The sequence below is a fragment of the Ursus americanus genome, chromosome 1 (assembly GCF_024610735.1).
Source record: "Ursus americanus isolate L20-20 chromosome 1, mUrsAme1.1.p, whole genome shotgun sequence".
NCBI lineage: Eukaryota > Metazoa > Chordata > Mammalia > Carnivora > Ursidae > Ursus > Ursus americanus.
The window spans coordinates 30,665,291-30,682,101 of NC_142127.1; the positions used below are offsets into that span (position 1 = coordinate 30,665,291).

Genomic DNA, 16,811 nt, shown 5'->3' on the forward strand with positions numbered 1-16,811 from the left:
AGATATTACATTATCAGGAAGAGAAGAATGTCCAGAACTATTCTGGGGTTTTGGGATCTGGTGAGTAACAAAAAAAATTTCATGTATTACATTTTTGTTGTTTCATTTTGGAGTAGAGAGTCCCCAAGCACTATACCACTAAAAGAAACTTGAACTGTTCTGAGTCAACAATGTAAATGAGCTATATTTAATCAGCTGGATCTTGAACTGTATCTCAGTATTAATTTTTCTTGAATCAATTTCTTCTTCCAAAGATACTGAGCTGGAATAAACCAGAAATATATTGAGCCAGAACTTCAAATATGGTTTTCATCTGTTTTGTCTACTCTATAACCCCAGAATGTAGAATACCCAATAAATATTAGACACAGTAAGTGTTTATTAAATGAATGAATTCTCCCAAATAAACCAGTAGTTAATTTGGAGTTTATGATGCTTTTTTGGGCCATACTTAGGGCATGCATTATTAGTGGGACATGTTGAACTTGCAGTGTCAATTAAGATTAGAAAAGATATCTTGTTCCCAAGTCTCATGGTAAAAAGTTGGATTGTATTGTCATGGGAAACTCGAATATTTCCACATTTTACCTAGACTTGATATTTTTGGCTTAATCAATCCTGAAGGAGGGAAGGACCAAGAGAAATTCTTCTCTTTCCTTCTTGATTACAAGCAGAGGAAAACAAGGGATCCAGGGAAATACTTACATCATAGCTTTATGACACAATTCCAGGGAAGGGAAACCCCCAACATTCTTCCTGGTCTACCCAGTGGAAGACAGGGTCTTTTCACTTTAGTTTTCCCCATGTCTGAGTTTATTCTAAGAAAATAATGGGGAACAGGCCATGTGCTACAGTAGCAAGGATGCTACTCATAGCATTATTTAGAATACAGAAATTTGGAACCTTCTGGACTGAGTAATAATGGAGGATTGAAAGTGGGGGATAGCCCCTTACAATTACCTACATTTTGATCTGCAAGGTTAAGATTTTATAGTTCAAGCAAACTGAGTTAGGGACTCTTAACCTATAATAGAAACAGTTCTTGGGGCACCTGGGTGGCTGAGTCAGTTAAGTATCTGCCTTCAGCTTGGATCATGATCCCAGGGTCCTGGGATCGAGCCCCACGTCAGGCTCCCTGCTCAGTGGGGAGTCTGCTTCTCCCTCTCCCTCTCCCTCTGCCTGCCACTCCCCCTGCTTATGCCCCCTCTCTCCGTCAAATAAATAAATAGGCTAGCCAGAGACTTCAGATCCTTGTAAGCATGAAAACAGGAATTGGAGCAACTAGTCATCCTGTATCAAATCCCAATCCTTTTAAGATCTTTGATTCAGTTCCTTTGTCTCTGGTAGGATTATTTTCTATGGTAGATTCATGTTTTCGTCTTGTAACCTCTATGAAAACGACCTGGCAGGATCCAATGCAATGGCATAAATTATATGGTTTTGGTATTGGACCTATGTTATTCTAACTTAACAGAGTGAAATCAGGATGAATGTATTACTACCTTTCCTGTTTATTCCTAACGACGATTCTTTTCTTTTTGCTTTATCAGCCCAGCTTTCCTTCTATGAATAACATCAGAATGAGTGCCTGGAAAGTCAGTAAAGATGGAAAATTTGCCACCTCTAAAGGGATGGAGAGGGGTCCCTTCCTGATCAGGGCTTAGCTTCACAATCGTAGTCACTCACAGTGGAAATGGCAGTGTGGGGGTCCCAATGAGTTGAAAGCATCCCTGTGTCTCAGGGCAGACAAGGAGACTGAGCCACAGGGAGTTTAGTGCTTGAGTTCACATGGCTCTTTGTAGCAGAGCAAGAGTTCAACTCAAGTCTGCAGTTTGCAAGAGCCATTCTCCTCCAACACTCCATGCTGCCTCTGAAAATGTTGGCCTATTTGTTTCCTTTCTCAAAAATGCTTCCTTCTCTCTTACTACCTGAAGAGTAATGGTTGTAGGCATATATTTGTCCCAGGAGAGGCCTCAAAACATTTTCTCTTTTGTTGTAAAATTAAGTGTGCTGGGTCGGAAAGGTAGAGTGCACTTTACCCTTGAGACTTTCAAGGGCAACATGGGACAATCACCACATCAAGAGGATGCAAACCACTTTGGGGAAGTTGTTACCAACATGGCCAGGAAAAGCCTGTCAGGTTTGGGGCCAGAGCATCGGAGAAACCAGGTTGGAAGCTGTGGTCCTTCTATAGGTCATGGCCTGCTCATTTCCGTTTCCGGGTCCTCTGAGGAGCCCAGGAAGGATAGAGAGAGGAGACTTAGCAGAATACATAGCACTGACTGTTTTGGACTGCTTACTAGTTCCTTAACTGAGTGCTCTGGGGAACTTTGAGCCTGGTTGCCGCTGCCTTGGATGGATGGAATGCACCTCAGAGCTGTTTCCTTCCACCAACACTTGCAGAAGTAGGATAAAGCTTCCCAAGCATTGCTGCAATGAGCATCACCCGGAGAGAGGTGTTGGGCCTCCCTACTGAGGTCACACCCCACAGGGAAACTGTAATGCGGGAGAGCCATCGTCAGCCATATGGTACAATCCCAGCTGATACCAACGTGCAGCAAATTTGGAAATCTTGGCCCTTCTTTGACAACCCCGTTTTCTCTTCCTTATGCTCTCTCTCTTATCTTTCCCTGCACCTCCTCTCTCCAGGTTTGCACCTTGACTCTTGCTCCCCGAGGAGGGCCAGTGCCTCTCTTCCTCGGAGTCCCGCCCAGCAAAGCCCTCTTTGTGCTCCATCCAGAACACACACCAAAGGGCACGCAGTCAGGATGGTCTTCTGGGGGTGGCACCTGCGCCCCAGCGTCCCCATCTTGGTGTCCTTCTTGTGCTCGCTAGCTGCCCCAAACCTCTTCTGGGTCTGGCTCTTCGTTCATCACCCTGTCCCAGATGCTGTATTCCTCCTAGGTCGGGGCTTCCCCAAGTGGGTTCTGCTTACTGCTGGCCACCTGCCAGTTACGTAGAAGATTTAGAAATGTGTTTTCATTTCTTGGAGCCCCAGTTTTCTCATCTGTAAAATGGGGTAATAATAGTGCTGACTTCACAGTGCTGTGGGGATTCAAGAAAGCACGTAGAGGGTGTCTTGATCATGGTGGGTTGAGCCTTACAAGAGTGCCATTTTTGTAGGTCAAAAATGCTCAAGTAGTAGTGATTTCATACTGTTCAGCCCTATAGTAGGTGCTCCGTAAGTGCTAGTCATTACTGTTATTTTCCACTTTATTTCATTAGTATATTTAATTTGAATGCAATTTTATTTATATTTGGTAATGTTGTTTAGCTTTAAAGCTATTGCATGGGTTTTAAGCAAAGGAGCTTTGTCCTAGTTTTCTGTGTATAGTAAGAAGCATTATAATTATTATAATTAGGATGAATTAGTTGAGAGTAGGGATAGATGAGATTCTGTCTGTGAGACGTCTTTCTCTTTAAGGAGAAAGCATTCGTCACTTTGAGAAATCCTGTCTTCGGCCTTCCTGGTCGGCCTCACTTAGCTCATTTGCCCTGTGTTTTTATCCTCACCTGAGGATGCCGCTCTTAGTTGGGATCAGCTAAAAAATCTGGCAAGCAATCTGGACTTTTGATTTCTCCTACAAGAATACAGAATTCCATAGAGGACTCCTTTCTGGACTGGCAAGCAGAGGGTTCTGAGCCAGCATCTTGACCCAAATGAGTAACCCGATGCCTTGTTAGGACCCTGGGGGCTGATTCTGAGAATGCTCTCAGCTAGCAGGCATGTGCTAGGTATGGTTCAAAGTGCTTTATGTGTGTTAACTCCTTTAGTCCGCCTAAGGGCCCTATGGCACAGGCGGTATGAATGCCCCTATTTTGCAGATGAAGAAATTGAGGCCCAGGGATTAAGAAACTGGCCCAAGGTTATACAGCTATTAGTGGCCAAGTCAGAATTATGGCCTGGGCTGGTTCCAGAACCCGTGCTCCCCAGTCTTTCCAGGCAGTTCCTGTTTGTTCTCACAGTCATCCCAGGACGTAGGTAAAAGGGTCTGGGATTGCCTGGCTCTGGAGCTGGTTACTTAATGCCCTTTCTCCTCCATTGCCTGGGACCTGATCAATGGCCTGGGCTGCTGGGTGTGATCTTTTTGCTCCCTTTGCGGTGGCCTCCTTTCCCGTCCAGCGAGAAGATGAAGGGGTTTCTTTGGCCCTTCTTGAAATAATTCAAAAAACATGTGTTATCTAAAGCTTGGGGTTTTCTCTCGGCCTTAATTTCTCCTTTGCCTTGGGGGCGCCTTACATTCTTTCTGCATTCAGTGTCCTGGGAGATTTGCTCACAGGCGGTGCCGGAGGGGGTCCCAGAGGGATGGAGTTATGTGGTCGGCGGACTGTTTTCTCCAGCTATAATTCCACTTCCCCAGGTTTGAGGCCGGCCTTTGTTAGTGTGCTGTCTTATCTACTTTTATTTTTTCCTTTCCACGAGAGTGTAATAACAGCATGTATTTCTGTTTATTAACCTAACCCCTTTCAGAGAAAAAGCAAGAGTATTGTTACTCATAAAAAAAATTGCTTTTGCATTACTGTGGCCAGGGGTGGCTGATCCAGGTTTTTAGGGAGAAGCTCCTTAAGGAATCCTTAAGGAAAAAGATTCATGAATTAATCGTCCTAAAATGAGGAACAGGGCCTTGGCAGGGGCCCCTACAATCAGGGACCCTGAAGCTCACCCTTCACTACATGGTACGTCCACCTCTGTCTATGATACTTTGGAATTCTAACATCCTTTGTTTCCTCTAATCCCTCTTATTTCCAGTGTCTTATTACTAGTATAATTATTTGATAATTCATATGAACCTAGATCTTAACTGGGTCTCTATAAAATGTAATGGGTCATCCCTGTCTTCCCATCTCCCTTTTTCCCCTCTTCCAGATAAGCTGCCCTGGTTGGCTGCAAGGACTGTGGTCCTCAGGTTGGGCTTTATTGGTAAGACCTGGTGACCTCCTTGAGGGCCGGTATAGGGTTGGTGCAGTCACTGTGTTACCTGGCTCTTCTACCTGCAGTCTCACTAACGTGTGGCCTCAGTTGTAAGGACAGGAGGTCAACATCGCCCCGTGATCACTCTTGACTAAATGACTCAACGATGTATCATCTCTCCCTTGCATACAAGGCAAATCAGCGTTTCTTCCCATGAACCTAGCAACCTTAAGGGGATTTTTAAGAATGACACCAGTGATTTTAGTAATAGGGCACTCTTAATGACAGTGCGTATAACAGATAACGCTGTCTCTACCTGTCCCGTAGAGCATGATGAATGAGTGAATGAGCTAGTAAAATAGAGAACAAGGAGGACAACTGGGGAACAGAGATAGGAAGACTCAGGAATGAGCAGGGGAGAGGAATAGAGGATGTCCGGCGATTCTTTAGTATCAGCAGTCAGGGAATGGCGTCTCCTTAGATACCTACATTCCCTCATCCCCAAGAAGCTGCTCGGTGTTTTTTCTCTAAGAAGGGAGTTAATTTAGATGCAAAAATAAAAAAGTTTCTATTATCAAGGACAGTCTTCTTTTATTAATAACTTCTACATCTTTTTCTGCCTGGATGAATGCTACTATGTAAAATCTTATTATATTCTGTTTTGCTACAATAATAGACTTCTTTAATAACCATTATTTATGGAGGCTTGTAAATGAAGACGGTGCATTACAAAGGAAGAATTCACACCTCCATGATACTGAGTCAGGAGGTCATCTGATACATTGCTCTGCCTTCACACCCAGGGGGAGGAAATAGTCAGACTGTGAGTGTTCACAGACCCCAATACCCTTTCACCAAAATGAAACCATAATGGTCTTTGCACTCTCAGGAGACGTGTTGTGCCTAGCTCAAGGTATCGGTTGATCAGAAATTTGGAGGATGAGTGCATGAATAGATTTGCTTTTGGAAACATATTCTTTATTAAATGAGAAAAATCGATTAAGATTTAGTACTTAGCTACTAAGGAACCCAGTGATTTGAAAAATGATAGCTATAGAATTTTTACCTAAGCCACTGTTTTGATGTTGGCTATTTGATTTTATTTATTTCATTTTTCCCACAAAAAGAGAGAGTACAGGCTGGCTCTCCTACCTTGTAAAAAATTTGGAAAGGGTTCTCCACACCTCTAAAACTAGCAACTACAGTTTTCTTGAACTTGCATTATAAATGGCTAACTGGAAACAACTTTCAAAGCAGTTGGACAAAAACTTGGTTGGGGTACAGGTCTGTGATTCATCAGTCTGACATGCTGTATGTTAACTAAAAAATAAAAAACTTGGTTAGGATTCTTGGAACCATGGGCAGAACCCTACTCTATGCAAAATAGGAAATAATACTTCATGTGGATTGGTTCTTCTCGGTCCTGGGTGAGAATCAAGATTAGGTTAAGTGAGTGTTAATAAATTGAAGATGGGAATTAATAATAATATGTACAAACACTTTGAACTTCCACATTTTTTGGAAGGTTTCTAGGATGAAAATTCCTAGAAAAAATAAAATATGACATTCTTAATCATATAGACACATTTAATAAAAGACACAGAAGCAAAAATTTCTCCAAACCACCACTCCCTTCCAGGTAAATAAAAAATGGCAGGCTGGAACTGAAATGTACCTAGTGTTCCATTCCAGTCTGGAGAGTTCTTTGACTCCATCCCCTTGTGGCTGTTCGTACTTCAAAATGCCTTCTTATCAGTTCTCTTGAAACTTCAAATTGATTGAGGAAGCAAACAAGCAAACAGCCAACAAAGGGAAGAGAGTTAAAATAACATCTTTTAGAAATGTGAATATACTGTTGGGCATACTTGGCCAGACATCATTTATCCTTTAGGAATGGAAGCATTTTTGATGCAATTGACCTTTAAATGAGATTGGGGAAAGGTACAAAGGCAGATTTTCCCTATAACTCTAGCCTTGCCAAGGGGTTCCAGAAAAAGAAGTAAACGTTTTTTAAAAAGCATTGATTTTTATGCAAGTAGGTCCTCAGTTCATATTGGGCTATGATCATATACCTCCCTGTAGCTTATGGAAATGGAACATCAGTGTCTATGAAGTCTGAAAGATGTAATCTCTGAGTAGTTCTCTATTACTGACATTTTTTAAACTTTTTTTTTTTTTTTAAGTAGGCTCCACACCCAGCGTGGAGCCCAATGCAGGGCTTGAACTCATGACCCTGAGATCAAGACCTAAGCTGAAATCAAGAGTCAGATGCTTAACCAACTGAGCCACCCAGAGAGCTTTTGTTGCAAGGGGCACAAAACCACCTCAGACTAACTTGGGCAAAAATGTTTATTGGTGGTACCTTATGTTTTGATTTATAAAGTTGTAATGGCATGGCATTCTATTTTTTGAGAAGGAAATCATGCCAACAGGTAACCTCCCCACCTTCTGGCATTTGCAGAAATACTCATTTGAGCCATCATTAGCTTCATTTTGCACTTTCAGGTTAATGAGGTTACTAGAAGTTAATATTGTTAATTGTAGGGGCGTCTGTGTGATTTTGCGGGGCCAGCATTCAGTTCTTTTTCTTCACATGACAATACCTAGATTTTCCTTTGGGAAACCAATACCCGCCCATTCTCAAACCATGTGATTTACATGAAGTTGACACTATGTGTTTGTCCAAGAGATCTGCTAATGACCCAGCTCTGGCCAGTTGGAATGCCACACTCCCCTGGCCAGTTGTGGTTCAAGGATGGGTCACCCTTATTTTTTTAGTTTGTTTTTTTTCCTTTTTTTTTTTTTTTCTTTTCTTTTTTCTGAAACAGTTGGGAAACAGTCTGGTAATGCTTCTGAAGCTGCTGGTGGCCACGGTGTGGGAAGACCTGAATGAGAATAAAGGCAAATGAGAAGAGTAGAGTTGAGGGCTAGAAGTTCCGATAAGAGGATTAAAAGTCAAGCTATGTCCAAGCTGGACTGGCAGATGAGACAGTAATATTCTTCCCCTTCTCCCCCTACCCCTATTTTGGTTATAGCCTGTTTGATTTGGATTTCTGTACCTTGCAACCAATGTGAAAAACGGGATTATCTTCATGAGTAGCATTATAATTCCTAGTTAGCTCTCCTGCACCAGTTCCTCATATTCCAGATATCTATTGCTACATAACAAGTCACCACAAAATGTAGTAGCATAAAGTAATTATTATCATTTTTATCTCTCCTTGTTTATGTGGGTCAGGAAGTGGGAAGGGCTTGGCTGGGCAGGTCTCACTTGCAGTCTCCATGCAGTTTTAATCAGACCGTGGCTGGAGCTGGAAGGGAGCAGGCAGTGGGGCGGGAGCAGCTGGGGGCTAGCAGGACAGCACTGTCTCTTCATGAAGTCTCAGGAGCTCTGTGTGGGCACTTGGGCTTCCTCACATCATGGCACTCAAAGCACTCAGACTGCTTACGTGGCTGAGTGTTCCAGAACACTGGGTGTAAGTTGAAGTACCTTCTATGACCTAGCTTCAAAAGCCTCAGAGTGTTATTTCCGCCATACTCTGGTCAGCTGGTCAGTAAGGTTGGGGAGAGGATGTAGACCCTACCTCTCGATGGAGACATGTCAACGAATTTGCAGACATGTTTGTAAACCACCACCATGCTATAAACAGTTCTCAAATTTTGAGAAGTTACTATAGTCAGAATGGTATATTTAAGTAGTCTTAGTTTTGTGAAGACCCGTCTTTAATTTGCACTTTTGGGAGCTGGATTAACTTTCTCGAGTCATTAAGACACCACCAAGCCTAGATTACACATATCTAAAATTAAGTCAAGATTTCTCATGATCTTTCAGGCTTCAGAATTTCATTTTGTCCCCATAGTAGGCATTTCAAACTTCAACATGAATAGCATTAGAAAATGCTTAGATTTGCATTACTTCTCTACTTCACAATTGCTTGTATATTGATTTAGTACTGAGGTGTGGTCATTTGGTAGTTGGTTCCTCAGTCAATGTAGCATCCAGAAGTGGTTAATTGTTTTAGTGACCAGTTTAAGGAGTTGGGAGTATCTTATTTTATGGATAAGAAATATGAAATAGCAATTGGGGTGCTATATGAAATAGCAATTGGGGTGCTATATGAAATAGCAATTGGGGTGTGGATTTGTAAAACTTGACCTGGGTTATGGGTCTATCACTTTGCCCCCCTGACCAGTGTTAGAAATCCTCCTTTATACTAAGTATTACTACGGAGTAAAAAATCAGAATGCAACTCTTTTCAACTTTCTACCAAGTGGAGGAAGTCAAATAGATCTCAAACTATTTTTTTTTTTCTGTTTCAGAATGTAACAAGTAATCCTTTGGAATAAAACCGGCAGTTGAGTAACTCATGCAAAGGTAATTTAGAGCACAAATTAAATCTGTCAGAGTGGTATTAGATTTGCAAAAGCTCATAAATAACAAATGAAAGGTCACAGAGCTGTGAAAATGAGAGTGTACTTCTTCATAAAGAGAACCGTAGTCAGGGATGGGGTCCTCAGTGCATATTCAAATAGCAGTGCATAAAATGGAAATGCAACATCTTTTCTAAATGTCTAGGACGGTCCAAAGGCACAATGGACTCCAGAGAAAAGCGTCAAAGTCCTAGAAAAGACCCTTCATATTACCTGAGCATGTCCAGCATCAGATTTGGGAGGCGTAGGGATTAAAGCTTCCTTGCCTACCGAGAATCTGTACAGAAAAAATACATCCCCCTCAGCCGAGCCCATGTTTCAGTAATGGTTAGACTAATTGTGAATGCATGTAACTCATCTTTCATATTTTAGTTCCTAGAATATACTAATAGAGTGAGTAGTGTTTCATGATTTACTGCAGGGATGTAAGCAGTTGGTGGTGATATTAATAAATAGTTCTGCCCATTCCGTTTTTCTTATGGGAAAGAGAGGTGGAAAACATAGCCCTGGCTACTACAAAGTAAACAAGTTCTTTTACAGTGCATTGGATGAAGATTTTTTTTCTTAGTGCTAATGTTGGGCTTGACTTGTGTAAGGGAAGAAAATCTAGATTTATAAAAAGCAATGTGTGGGCCTCATCAAAATTAAAATTCTCTTATGTCAAAGGACACCATCAAGAAAATGAAAAGTTAACACAGAGAAAGGGAGAAAATATTTGTGAATCGTATCTCTGAAAAGTGTCCAGAGTCCAGAATATAGAAAGAACTCTTATAACTCAACATTAAAAAGACAGTAGCCCATTAAAAATGAGCAAAGTATTTGAATTGACATTACTTCCAAGAAGATCTACAAATGGCCAGTAAGCACATGAAAAGACGTTCAGCATCATATCACTTGGGAAATGCAAATCAAAACCACAATGAGATACCACTTCACGCTCACTAGGCTATAATAAAAAAAAAATTAATGAACATAAGGATTGGTAAGGATGTGGAGAAATTGCAACACTGGTATTTTGCCAATAAGAATGTAAAATGGTGCAGCCACTGTAGAAAACTTTGGCAGTTCCTCAAAAAGTTAAACCCAGAGTTACCATAAAACCCAGCAATCCCTCTCTTAGGTATATATACCCAAGAAAACTGAAGACATATGTTCACCCAAAAGTGTGAACATGAATGTTAGAGCAGCTTTATTTCCAGTAGTCAAAAAGTGGAAGCCACTCAAATGCCCATCAACCAATGAATGGATAAACACATGTGTTATATCCATATCATGAAATATTATTCAGCCGCAAAAAGGAATGATGTCCCCATTCATGCTACTGCATGGATGACCCTTGAAAACATTACACCAGCTGCAAGAAGCCAGACTCAAGAGGCTGTATGGTGTATGATTCTGTTGACTTAAAATGTTCCCAATAGGCAAATCCATAGAGACAGAAAGTAGATCAGTGGTTGTGGGGTTAGGAAGAGAAGGGATTGGGAGTGGCTGCTAGTGATACAGGAGTTCTGCAGGGGTGATGGAGATGGTCTGGACTAGGGGATGGGTTATACAATACTACGAATTTACAAAAACACTCTACTGAAGTAATACATGCTGATCAGACATTTCTGAGCCTGCAAGTGAAGCAAAAAGAGGAACGTGAAAATTATCAGAAATCCTAAACCATTCTGGTATGTATCCTTTCAGTCCTTCTTCTAATCATATATAAGCCTCGAAAGTCCGTATTTCCTTTTTTTTCTAAAGAAGGAACAATTTCATGAGTAAAATGTATTGGGGTCCTAAAGTTTCAGTTACTTTAAGAATTTGGAAATTCTACATTAAACACATGTGTGAGGACACGTCTTCGGAGACATGCGCCTTCAAGGGGATATAAGATGGTGTGCTCGTGACCCGTGCTCTCTCGACATTTCTACACAAGAACAATCTAATGCGGATATGTAAAGGTGGAACACGGGCCTTATAGAGTAGCCTAGGCGCAGTATGGGGACAGTGTAGACAGGCATTGGCCATCTGTTTGCTTCATGGCTGAAGGATGGCAGGAAGTCACCTGGGTCTGCAGGAGCCTCTGGGGTATGAAGATGTCGGTGGCAGGAGGTACCCGCCCCGTCTCCCACCTGCTCTGCCCCTGCCTGGCTAGCCATGGGGCAGATGTTGGGGTGGAAGAGATGGGTGGATTTCCAGTAGTTCCAGAAATTGTTCTGTTTCTCTGATTTAAGGAAGGGGAGCTGTGTGTTGAACCCAAATTCATGGCACCATATTTACTTTCACTTATAGCACAACATTTACTTCATAGTCTTGACTCAGAAAACTACATTGACTTTAAAACTCTATTTTGAACAAAATGATAATAGTATAAATGTTAGGAAATATTACACACCATTTCCTGTGTGACAGACACTGTTCTTAGTGCTTTACTCTGTTACCTCACATCATTCTCACTAAAATTTTGAGGTAGGTAGTATTATCCTCATTTTGCAGATGAGAAAACTGAGGCACAGAGTGGTTAAGTAACTGGCTCAAGTTTGCACAGCAAGAAAGTGTTGGAGCGAGGTTTCGAATCCAGGCGTCTAGCCGTCACCTCTGTCCATTACTCACACATAGTTGTACACGCGTGCTGTGCAATGAAGGCTCGTGGCTGGGTACGTTCCATTTCAGATGACATGAAATAATGCATACTGCTTAGTGCTAGTACCACGCAGAGGGAGACCTTTCAGTCAGTAATGGGAAGGAATACTGTGGTCGAGGGACGCTTTAATAAAAGCGTGCTGCTTGCATCGTTTGGTGCATGGGAAGTACTGGTGCTGACAGCAAGTTTCACATTACGAAGAACCTAGGTTGACAGCTAGTTGATATTTAATGTTAGGTTGTATCGAAAGAAAACCAGATAGCTTCCCTGGCCTTCCCTCTCACCCTGGGCTCGGCTGTGGGGAGCCGGGGGCTGCTGAAGCAGGGCAGATTCCTTCCTCAGCTGCAACCCCAGCTGGCCAGGGTGGGTGTAAAATGAAGCACCACTAGATTCATTGAAGATGAGATTATGTTTGTCTCTGTCACCTGGCAAACGAAAAATAGCATTAGTATTGGTTTGTTCATCATATCTTTCAAACAAGTGCCTAGCACAGTGCCTGGCAGTCACACTTACTAAGGGAACAAGCAGCTCATTCCCTTCTCGAATGTGCATTCACCCGGGGAACCAAATGTAAACAGAAGATGGGGAGTGAGCATGAAATTGGCAAGGCTGGCATCATCAAGCCGCTACCGGGTGATAAGAGTTCCACTCTTAGTTCCTAATAGTTTGTCTATTTTTAAAAAATGAGGAACGCATCAATCCATCTGGAGTTACTGCGAGTGTATTGTGCATTGTTTGGTTTTGGATAATCTTCCCAGTTTTTAATTAAGTTATCAGAATACTGTTCAGCTAATATTTTCCTGTTCTATAATTTTGAAAAATTACTTATATCGTGTCAATAGTTGTGTCTACTTCTGAGCTCCTTAGTGTGTTCTAGTTTCTGTGTTCATTTCTATACTTTCTATCCTGCTTCTATAAAAATTAATATCTGATTAGTCCATATTGATTTTCTCTATTGATTTTGTTTTGTAATGTATTTACTCTTGATCTATTTATTTTGACAAAATAATTATGATTATTTTGTCATGCTTTAAAAAAATCTCATTGAATAGTCGTATTAAAATTTGTAAACAAAATGTCCACCTGGTGTTTTTTTCTGCCTGTTTAAAATGCATGTCTAACGTGACCCCTTGTGTGGCAACAGAATGATGGTATTTGCAAAAGAGCAGAACATGAGACGCAGATTCTATAGGCAAGCATTAAGACGGCAAGCAAATAGCACGTATAAGTTAAGTTATATATCTACGTTCTTAGTAAGCTGGACAGTTCAACCCTAGTAAAAGATTCTGCTGCTCTGGATTTTAATTGAAAAGGACAGAACCGGAATGAAGGATACAATGATGACTGCTTAGTGCTACAGTGATGCTTTCACCTCATTTGATCTGTTTAAGTTTATATACCTTGAATCAGTCTTTGGAAGAACAGAGTAACACCTCCCATTTCAAGTGTGGATTCAGTGGCCAGACTGTCTTGGTTCGAACCAACTCCCTCCGTATTGGCTGGACTTCAGTTGACTCAAAATGGGATGATAGTAGTTCCTCCCTCATGGGGTTGTTGGGGGAATTAATTGATCAATGGAAAGGGCTTCAACAGCACGCGCCAATACTGTTAGTTATGTTAAGGAGATTTTGAGCTGTAAAGATACTTTTTGTTTTGGGAGAGGCCAATTTACCTACATTCCTCCCTCCCTCCCTCCCTCCCTCCCTCCCTCCCTCCCTCCCTCCCTCCCTCCCTCCCTCCCTCCCTCCCTCCCTCCCTTCCTTCCTTCCTTCTTCCTTCCTTTTTTTCCTGCCTACCCTGTATAGATTTCTTGGGCACCATAACCCAGGAAGGCTTCACTCTCATACCTGGCCTTCGCCATTACCAAGGAAATGCTCTTGAACTTTTGTACCTGACTTACTTATTGTTGCATTCTGGCAGACATCCCCTGGCCTCCTGGCAAAAGTACCTGGATTTCATTAAAATCCAATCTCTCTTGATACCGTCTCTGCTGATATGAGAGGGGACTGCTACCCCTGGAGCTTTAGTGACCTGGTTAAGAATAGATTGTGGAACATTCTAAGTGCTCTAAAATGGCCATTTATAAGGTTTCTTTCCATGCCTCCCCACTTCCTTGTGTCTTTGGCTCCCTGTCTGCCCCGAGCCCATTCTCCTAGCACAGGAGCTCTGCCAAGTCTCCCACGGTTTCCTCGAGTTGGACACTGAGATGAGTCTTGCTTCATATTTCAGGTGCGAGTTCCCTCCCGTGGTCCCAAGTTCTGGCTCCCGGGCCCCCTGTATGAGTGACGCCTCGGTCTGCCATGGAACCTGGCCCTGCCCTGGCCTGGCTGCTGCTCCTGAGCCTGCTGGCTGATTGTCTGAAAGCTGCTCAGTCTCGAGAATTCACAGTGAAAGACATTGTCTACCTCCATCCTTCAAGTAAGACTCTGTGCTCTTTACCGCAGGAATGTCACTTTGACTACGATGGGAATTGGAAAACGGAGGGGACAAGCCAGCCCTCTATCCCCAGCCTTCTGCAGGGGAAACCTTGGCTGACTTAACTGGGGGTGCAGGTGCTCCCAAAGATGTGTGTTTTACTCTAACCTTTTTGTAGGGCGTTTGTTTTATTTCAAGGCCAGTCGTTAAGGCTTGTTTTCTCTGTTCCCAGCACAGTTGCTCTGGTTCTGAACACCCTTCCCTTTAACTCGTGCCAGCTCTCAGTCAGGTATCAAAGTGAACTGGCTTGTCCCAGGACAGAGGTGTTCATCAAAGATCAGTCCTTTAGAGGCAAGATAATAGCTGGTCTTCCTGTCTGTGCATCAGAGTCTCAGTTTCAGCGTGATTGGCCTCCCACAACTTCCTATCCCCTATCCCTTTTGGTTTCCTGTGTTTACGAATCATCTAGGGAGTGCATAATAACGTCGGTGCCCAGATCCCTTCCCTGGAGTGTCTGATTGCACGTATCTGGGACTGTACCCCTGAATTTTTGCTTTTAGCAAGAATTGCAGGTGCTTCTGTTACTGGTGGTGTTCTAAGGATCACACGTTGGGGAACACAGCAGCTTTACTTCCTTTTTTGGTCTCCGTCTCTGTATTTATCTTCTCTCTTTCATCTCTGTTTGAGTCATCTCCTGCATGGCCCCCGTGGTGGAGAGAGCTGGTGTGTTGGGTATATTTTAACCTCTAGCATTTGCCCTGAGGTACGTTACTCTTTTACAATGTTCCGTTCAGCAAACATTTTTTGCGTGTCTACTATGTGTCACGTGTTGTGATAGGCATGGGACGTATCAAGGCAAACAAAACATAGTTCTTGCTTTTGAAGATCTTAGAGTCCAAGTGGAGGCAGCCTCTTGGGCCCCTTCAGTTCCACATGGTTAGAATACTTAATGTGTGTGTGTGTTCTGGTTTAGATGAGAGAGGTGTTCCAAGGAACACACAGGGATTTGGATCTTGGGTCAGTGGCTAGCTCAGCTGCTTTGTCGCCTTCTGGTTTGAAATAAATTCCCTAACTCTGTGAAGGTTAAATCAAGGAACACGTGCAGAGCACCCAGCAGTGTATGAGCCAGAGTAAATGCTCAATGGATGTGAGAGGCATCTTGTTGAGTGTTGAGTGCTACATTTCTAGAGCAGGTGACATAATACACACCCTGTGGCATTATTCCGTGGACTAGAAATACTATCCATAAGACACTAGGCACATACATCATAGGCAATTGGGTGTTCATTGCTTATGAGGTTGTAATTGGCTTAGATGGTAAACTGAGGTTGCTGAAAATATGTCCCTCTGATTTTTTAACTCCAAATATACATTCGCCAGGCAGCTGATAGTCCCGTCAGACTTCCTGCTGTTGTACACCCTCACCAGTAAAGGCTGGTGCCTACTGGTTAATTGTGTGGAAAGATTATCCAGCTCCTTGTTTTTGCAGGACTGTTGGTTTTAGTAATCATGAAAAGCGGGTGCTTGGATACTTGCTGTGTTCTCTAGGATTGCGTTTTGTTCTTTTCTCCAAAGAACCATGCTTTTTTATTAGACTTGGTGAACAAAACCTAGATTTCAGTCTCAGTTGTGATGGCTAAAGCCTTTGCTTTCTATGGGATTCTTTGTCTGCTTCAGTGATAGACTCAGTAGTCACTGGGCTGAAAAACAGGCCTCCTCTGAGGCTATGATTGTACACACAGGGTGGGGAGGAAAATCAGGGGATTAGATCGACGTGCACAAAAATAAAACGAATGCACACACCCCTCCTGTGCCAGTGTTGTGGTGGGTCAGTGCCTGGGTTGAGTGGACCCCTATCTGAAAAGCCCGATTCAGAGTGGGATCTCGGAGGGGTGAGCTCTGCCGGACCACAGGAGCAATCACTCTCGCTCTCCAGAAGTTGGCAGGAAAGTTCTGCTCATGTGGCCTGTGTTAGTTAAATAAGGCCATGGCCTGATTAAAAAGAATTCACCATATCGAGGTGCCTGAGTGGCTCAGTTGGTTGAGTGGCCAGCTCTTGGTTTCGGCTCAGGTCTTGATCTCAAGGTCACGAGACTGAGCCGCACATAGGGGTCTGCCCTCGGTGTGGAGTCTGCTTCAGAGTCTCTCCCTCTGCCCCTCCCCCCATTTAGGCTCGCTCTTTCTCTAAAATAAATAAATAAATCTCAAGAAAAAAGAACTCACTACATAGAAAGAATTGATGGCGTTTTCTGATACGATTTTGAGGTATAAAAGCTTGAGGATGTCATTTCTAGGCTAGATTATACATTAATGATTCACCAGCAGCTCTGGGCTGAGCTCTCAGTCTCCGTGACTGGTCATGGGGAGTAGAAATTCTTGCGGGATTGAAGGTACTGTCAACAGTTCCTCCTGCACAGTTCTCTG

The 16,811-nt window shown here is 42.7% G+C and overlaps 1 protein-coding gene across 1 annotated transcript in view; it reads left to right on the forward strand.

Moving 5' to 3' along the window:
- Nucleotides 1-16,811, forward strand: part of LYPD6 (LY6/PLAUR domain containing 6) — a 119,891-nt gene that overhangs the window by 77,840 nt on the left and 25,240 nt on the right. Inside the window, exons 2-3 of the mRNA XM_045782150.2 lie at nucleotides 9,233-9,287; nucleotides 14,202-14,390. Of these exons, the coding sequence (XP_045638106.1) occupies nucleotides 14,273-14,390 (118 nt within the window). The 5' untranslated portion in view covers nucleotides 9,233-9,287; nucleotides 14,202-14,272. The remainder of the gene's footprint in view (nucleotides 1-9,232; nucleotides 9,288-14,201; nucleotides 14,391-16,811) is intronic.